The following is a 7,106-nucleotide window of genomic DNA, read 5'->3' as shown; positions in this document are numbered from 1 at the left end:
CTGCTAAGGCGAAAAGAAAGCTTCAAACTTCTACAGATGATTGTCCCCTAAAGCTATACTCACCAGTTAACATTATCCACACCATCAATGCATAACTCTCCCACACATACATGGAAATCCGTAAAAGCTATAAAGGCCTTCCGTCTATCAAGCAAAACGCCTCAATGGTAATTCTTGGGGGAACAAAAAAGAGGTAAACTGTACTAACCATGAGAATGAGCCAACCAAGTCGTTGTAGTATAGTGGTGAGTATCCCCGCCTGTCACGCGGGAGACCCGGGTTCGATCCCCGGCAACGGCGTATTTCTCACTTTTTAATTTTCGCCCTTTTAAGAATAGGATCCAAAAAAAAAAGAAGGTCCGACCCGACCCGTTTTCTTTTCTCTGGGCCTGTAAAACTATTGATGGGCCTTTTGAGAATGGATCCCCCATTCGAAAAGTCCTCTTCAAAGTTCATCGCAGTTTACTTTTTTTCTTCCAAGGGGTTTGTTCTTCTCCTTATGATTTCGGGTCCGATCAACGTGGGGAATGTTCTCTTAAAATCGCTCGGAGACGACGTGGACTGATCAAAGTGCATGAAAACCAGTCCGGTCATCAATTTGCCAGAACATAATTTAGCTTAGAGTCACCACCTCTATAAGCTCGTGTAAAAAGAATTGTCTCCTATCGGTTTGACAATTAAGAATATTTCCGACGAGGGTTCCACCGGCACTTATCAAACATATTTAATTAGAAATATATCCAAATTTCAAAATATTAATTGTGTATGTCACGAAGCATATCTATGTATAAAAAATTACAATATATATATTTTATTTAGTTGCTCGTATGGGACACTAGTTAATAGAATTCATCTATTAGAAATCCTTGTTGAGATTGCAACCTAAGTGGAGAACGCACTTGCTGACGCGTGCATTATTTAGGACCACTGATTTTTAAATGGAACTTACCCCTTGACGACCCTACAAATCTCCCAAGTTGCCTGGGGACCGTACATTATCACGAGGATTTGGACAACTGAACAACTACTTCGTGCACTTTATATATCATCTTTCCCTAATCTCAAAGTGCGGATCCTTGGAATTCATTGCACCTTCACGACATAATCGAACTTATTTAGTAGGTAATCGAGATCGAGATAGCGAAAACGACCCTCTTAAGTTCATCACATTTCATTTTCCGTAGACATCAAAGAAAATAGACAGACGAGCTTCTTGATTGTGATTTGAACGAGAGGCTTATTAATTTTATATGACATCGCTAGGGATGGTTTTTCGTCGTTATTAGGTTTATGTTTTGATTTTGAAGCAGAGGAGGTGACATTGGATGGAACATATCGTAACTTGAAATGTACATGAACCAATGATGTTGATATCGCGATACCGAGGTCTTCAAATCCTGATGGGAAAAGGTTGGGGGAAAAAGGAACTTAAATTTTCATAAACACAAATTTGTATACTTAAAATCATGATAGTACGATTCTCTCTCACATGAATATGCAGTCGAGCGCGACTGAACACTTGAATCCGATGGATTTCAGGTGCGACAAATTTAATCTAAGTATGGGATAAATGATAGACAGTTCCGTTGGCTATCCTTAATTTTACCTTGTTTGAAACATTTTGGCAACTCCTTCATTATCAAAAAGAGATGAAATGGGTGCATCTCAAATATGAATTGACGAGAAGGAAGCCGAGTGAAGTAGCCTGGTTGTGTTTGTCAGATAAGATTATTTAAGAAAAATTACCCAATTAGTCTTAAACTTATTATACAAATACCAATTTAGTCTTAAACTTTTCAATTTTTTCACTTTAGTCTAAAACATTTGCCAAGATTCTAATAGTCATTCTGGCTAATTTTTGCCAGAAATCGCTAACATGGCGGTCATGTCCGTCCTACGTGGCATACCGCCACTTCAGAGATTTTTAGCGAAAATTGGCCAGAAGAACTATATTGGAATTTTGCGCGAAAGGTTCAGAATTAAATTGACAAAATTGGAGAATTTGGAACCGGATTGACATCAGTATAATAAATTTAGGACCGATTGGACAATTTCTCTACATTACTCATGACCCACCAACAATAACCTCACTTGCCTTTTCTTTGTTGGTATGATTAATTTGATTGAGTTAAGGTGGTGATTGAGATCTCACTCTCTCTACGCCATTGGGACTCATTTTAGGAAGTCAAAAGACATGATTGAGTACCTTTTTCCACAGCTGAAATGGCTTTAACTTTTTCTCTCAGCATCAATCTCTTCATCAACCTAAACTTGGGTGGCCATCAATCGAGCTGCCTCTGAAAGGCTGATAGTGATTGAAAGCTCCTTTATGGACGCTTAAAGCTAGATACACGTTACGAGCTTGTTTGTTGGTAGTCTAATTTCTGAGTAAGGAAAAAATTGGTTGACTCGATATGAAAGTACAGGTCAATGGTTCGAATCCTGCTACTTCTTCTTATGTACCGTTCTTTTGCTTGTTCCTTGTACTAAGCTATTCCGTTTCTCAACCGTAGTGTGATTCGGTGAAGTTCGCACGGCCTAACTCAATTATCAAACTAGAAAGTACATGTATAGTTCGTATAAGATGTTCGTTTCTTGACTTCTAAAGTTTTTCGAGCGATCATATTTCACAACCTATAAGTTCTTTCAACGACGCCCAACATAAGAGAGAAGAGAACGCATGATGATTACATTTGCAATCTCGAATAGCGAGTATGAACTAAACTCTTCATGTTGGAGATGGCTCTGTATGTCCTCCCTTGGTGCATTAAGTTTTTTCCCCAATAAATCTTGTAATGAGAAACCTTCACCACATAAATTGAAACAATGTATGGACTGAAAATGAAAAAATGTATACATGTCACCTTCTAAACTCCACTTGTCGAAACAATTCCATCGTCGGGGTATAAGTAGAGGGTTAATATCACGAAGAAACCCAAACTGGTACACCCATGATAAATCTACTCAAAAATAATTTTTTGAGCACCAAAAACCCCAAACTGATATACTTATAACAAATTTACCTTATGTTAAATTGGACTAATACTACGAAAAATCACAAACTGGTAAACATGTGAAAAACAGAGGGGTAAAATCCAAAACTTGTACATCCGTCAACTGTCACGTGTCATTCAACTTAGCAATTTAATGGTAAAATTTAACGGAAACTAATGAATGATAAATTTGTCATATGTGTACTAGTTCGGGGTTTTTGGTGGTAAAAAAATTAATATGGGGTAAATTTATCACAAATGTACAAATTTGTGATTTTTCAAGTCAAGTAAAAGTCCTTTCTTTCTTTCTGCTCCTCCTTGCCAAAAGTGCTTGGATTAGGATTTAAACTCCCTTCCAAGTCCATCAACTATAATGAATCAGGCCAGTCAAAGTTGGATAAGCCCACCTCGCTAGTTCAATTAGTCTCACATTAATTGATTATCCTTAATATATTGTTAAGTATGTCCAAAAGCCGTTGCAAGGAGCCACTTTGCTCTGATGAACATGTTTATTGATTGCGGAGAAAAGACCTCATAATATAACCATGTAGAATCCTCGATAGAAGGACATATGAACATGTTTCTTCGAACAATACGATGGGCATGAAAGATTGTGCAACGGCATAGGATAAATTAGATTTCATTACAAAAGCAAAAGAAGCCAATATTCTGGCATAACACACTTGCGAGAGTCCTCATAACATGATTATTCCACTGATGAAAAAAAGAAAGGACACACCATTTGAAGCAACATTGCAAAACAACACACGACACAGCGCCATGTTCACGCTGCCACACAATTACATAGATAACAGAGGCTTATTGAACATGTGATTAATCAGACGACCGGGGTTTCGATCCCGCAATAAGCCTTGACCGTGTACTCGTGCTTGCGACCCTCGTCAGAGGCGTAGAAATGGATCATTGCCACGTTGTCGAACGGCTTGTACTTGAGAGGGTGGTTCTCGTCGACGAGCTCCGGAGGCACTTGAATGATGCCGCTGAGGAACGAGAATAAGCCCAGCGTGTACCGGGTGGTGCTTGCCTTCGTGGCCACTCGATGATCACACGAACGGATCCTGTCATTGCTCCATCCCTAGCCAAAAGCCGATACACAGAGAATTAGAGTCATTACCGATGTTAAAAACAGGCATTAAATCAAATTAGATGAGTCATTAGCGAAGGGCTGAGGCAATTACCATGCTCGCATCGCCCGCCATGACTACAAAAGCGTTAGGAGGGAGGTCGAACCTGACCCACTCGCCTTCCTTGGTCTTGATTTCCAGGCCGTTGATGCGGTTCTGGTGAAGTATGGACAAGAAGGTCTTGTCGGTATGGCGGGGTATGGCGTTGTCGCCCTGGTTGCTAGTCTCCGGCGCCCTATACTTCAAGAACCGAAGGAGATAGCTGGTGGAAGCGACGTGAGTGTCGTAGTGTTTCTCCACGCCGTAATTCTCAAAGATCATCCTCACCACCATATGATCTAGCTCCGCCACTTTCATGGAATAAGAGTACGCGACCTCGCTTATTGCATAACAAAACCAGTTTATTAGTTAATCGCATCATAAAAGCACACGATTCGGTAGGAAAATTTGCGTAAAACGAAGCGAACCGACGGTTGGCAAGGTACCGGAAGTGGTCGTTCCCGTTGGGCCACATGAGCTTGGTGAACTTGCCGACTTCTTCCGGATCTGTGACATTGTCGATTCCCAAGCCTTCGTGGAGGGGAATGATGGAGACTTGGCCGACATAGCCATGGTAAGGCTTGTTGCTGACGTTCTGGCTCTTGATCTCTGTGGGGAGGTCGAACAACTCGTCGGCGGCCTGGAAGATTGCTTCGTCGAGCTCCGGAGGAACTTCGTCGTACAGAGCTACGAAGCAACCGAACTCTTGAAGGCCATGGCACGCTTGTTTCATCGCCGAAGCCCATGCGCTTGTCCCTTGTTTCAAGTCCTTGTTGTTGAAGTCGATGACCGGAACGATGGGGGAAATAAGAGAAACCATTGATTGTGAAGGTGAGAGTAAGAGAGACACTTTGCCCTTTGAGAGATATGGTCTATATGTTGATGCTCGCCGATGTTCGTTACATGTATATGTACTTTTATATGGCACGCGAAAGGGTTTCATCTTTTTTTATACACAAGCCATGTTACATCACCATTGATTTAGTTAATCAGCAGGCAAAATTACCAAAAATGTCCTAAACCTATTGCACGTCCTAAACATTTACACGTTTTGTCAATTGAGTCAATTCGACTAATTTTAGCTGAAAATTGTTGACATGGATGCCAGTCGTGCATGTGGGACGGTCGGTGCTGACGTGGACATTTTTGAATAATATTTTTACATTTTTTATATTTTATGGTTTTTTTTCTTTTTTCTTTACTTTTTTTTTTTCGATTTTTGGAGCGAGGGCTCGCGGCCCTTGCTGTGGCCGTTGGGGGCCTGGGTGAGGGCTTGTGTGCCCTCGCTTTGGCTGGTGAGGGTCGCAACGTCCTCACCTAGTACCGGCGAGGGTTATTGGACCTCTCTCCAAAAACCAGAAAAAAAAAAGTTAAGAAAAGGAAAAAAAGAAGAAGAAACCATAAAAAAATTTAAAATATTATTAAAAAATGACCACATTAGTGCCAGTTGTCCTACCTGGCAAGACCAGTGTCCACGTCAGTAACTTCTGGCCAAAATTGGCAAGATAGACTCAATTGGCAAAACATGAAAATGTTCTCAATTAGCATAATTAAAAGGTTTATAATTGAATTGACAAAAGTGCAATAAGTTTGATTTTTTTGGTAATTTCCCTTAATCAAAATTTTGATTTCTAAAAATTTAGCTGCTCATATCTAGGGATGCGCGGTTTCAGGTTTCGTATAGGTTCCACTTGGAACTTGGAATCTACCCATAGGAACATGTTCCTCATTTTTTGGAACTTGGAATCTACCTTACATACCTTAAAGCCTATAACCTATCATATCATAGGTTCCAAGGTTTACTCAAGTTTCACTTGTATTATTAATTGAATAATTGTAGTGAATTATCACCTTTAATGACCACCACTTGCTGCTACAATTCACTGACCACAACTTTTATTTAGACACACGAAGAATATGAAATATCAATAAGTCATGAAACGAAAGCTCAAACTAGTGGTTCTAGATTATACACTTATCATCTAATACCATGGAACATTACAGGATCACGCGAAGACATGGATTAAGAAAAAACACAAAAAACTTATTTACGATTTCAAATTCCACCTGAAACCTGCCCGTCGAAACAAGTTTCCCAATGTTTAGAACTTGGAACCTACCTTGCATACCTTGAAACTTGGAACCTACATGTTCCATCTGAAACCTATAGGTTCCACCTGAAATCTGACCTGTGGAACCTGTAGGTTCTAGGTTTCAAGTTTTACCCTAGAACCATGCTCACCCCTACTCATATCATTGGTGATTAGATAGCTTGTGTTGAAAGGAAAACGTTTCATGGCATTGCATTGAAAACGGGGTAATTGCCAAAAAAGTCATACATCTATTGTACATGTGCCAATTCAGTCCTAAACTTTTCAATTTGATCAATTTAGTCATAAATCTTTAGATAATTTGCCGATATAGTCCTTCTTGTCAATTTTGGTCGGAACCACTTATGTGAACGTCGGCCGTGCTGTCCTATATGGCACGACCAGCGATAACATGGACAATGTTTGCAATTTTTTCTGATTATTTTTATTTTTTTATTTACGTTTTTTTCCACTGTGGCTAGCAAGGGCCACCTCACTCACGGTCACTGAGGATCGCCATGCCCATGGCTAGCAAGGGCTTGCAGGCCCTAGACCGTCGGTGGAAACAAAAAAAGAAAGAATAAAGAAAAAAAATAAAAATTTAAAAAATTGTCAAAGTCAGCACCGACCATGCTATGTAGGACAGCTGGTATTCACGTTAGCGATCTACATTGACAAATTTTCGAAAGGTATGAGGCTAAATTGGCCAAGTTGAAAGGTTTAGGACTAAATTAGTATCCGAACAATAAATTTAGGACTTGTTTTGGTCATTTTTCCCATGCAGTGAAAAATTTAGGATTGAATTTATCATATTTCTTCTTGTATTTCTCTTGGTTCAT

The 7,106-nt window shown here is 39.9% G+C and overlaps 1 protein-coding gene and 1 non-coding gene across 2 annotated transcripts; one reads left to right on the top strand and one right to left on the bottom strand.

Annotated features, from left to right (window-relative positions):
• Window positions 1–228: 228 nt before the first annotated feature.
• On the top strand, window positions 229–300 carry TRNAD-GUC (transfer RNA aspartic acid (anticodon GUC)). The gene has a single exon. It is a non-coding gene; the product is annotated as a tRNA-Asp (tRNA).
• A 3,317-nt stretch (window positions 301–3,617) lies between these two features.
• Window positions 3,618–5,039, bottom strand: LOC115678417 (probable inactive 2-oxoglutarate-dependent dioxygenase AOP2). Its single transcript, XM_030601815.2, has 3 exons — window positions 4,624–5,039; window positions 4,193–4,517; window positions 3,618–4,089 (listed from the first exon to the last, which is right to left on the bottom strand). The coding sequence occupies exons 1-3, from the start codon at window positions 4,995–4,997 to the stop codon at window positions 3,832–3,834; spliced, it is 957 nt and encodes a 318-aa protein (XP_030457675.1). The 5' UTR covers window positions 4,998–5,039; the 3' UTR covers window positions 3,618–3,831.
• Window positions 5,040–7,106: the final 2,067 nt, after the last annotated feature.

Source organism: Syzygium oleosum, unplaced genomic scaffold (genome assembly GCF_021117445.2).
Source record: "Syzygium oleosum isolate NSW1041296 unplaced genomic scaffold, Sole_v2.1 Sole_v2.05, whole genome shotgun sequence".
NCBI classification, from domain to species: Eukaryota; Viridiplantae; Streptophyta; class Magnoliopsida; order Myrtales; family Myrtaceae; genus Syzygium; species Syzygium oleosum.
Note: the sequence above shows the minus strand (reverse complement) of the source record. Positions and strands in the feature narration are given on the sequence as shown.

Coding starts and splice junctions, on each gene's coding strand:
- LOC115678417 (XM_030601815.2), bottom strand. CDS start 4,997: ATGGTTTCTCTTATTTCCCCCATCGTTCCGGTCATCGACTTCAACAAC. Junction 4,518..4,623: donor AACGGGAACGACCACTTCCG/GTACCTTGCCAA, acceptor TTATGCAATAAG/CGAGGTCGCGTACTCTTATT. Junction 4,090..4,192: donor TGGCGGGCGATGCGAGCATG/GTAATTGCCTCA, acceptor GCTTTTGGCTAG/GGATGGAGCAATGACAGGAT.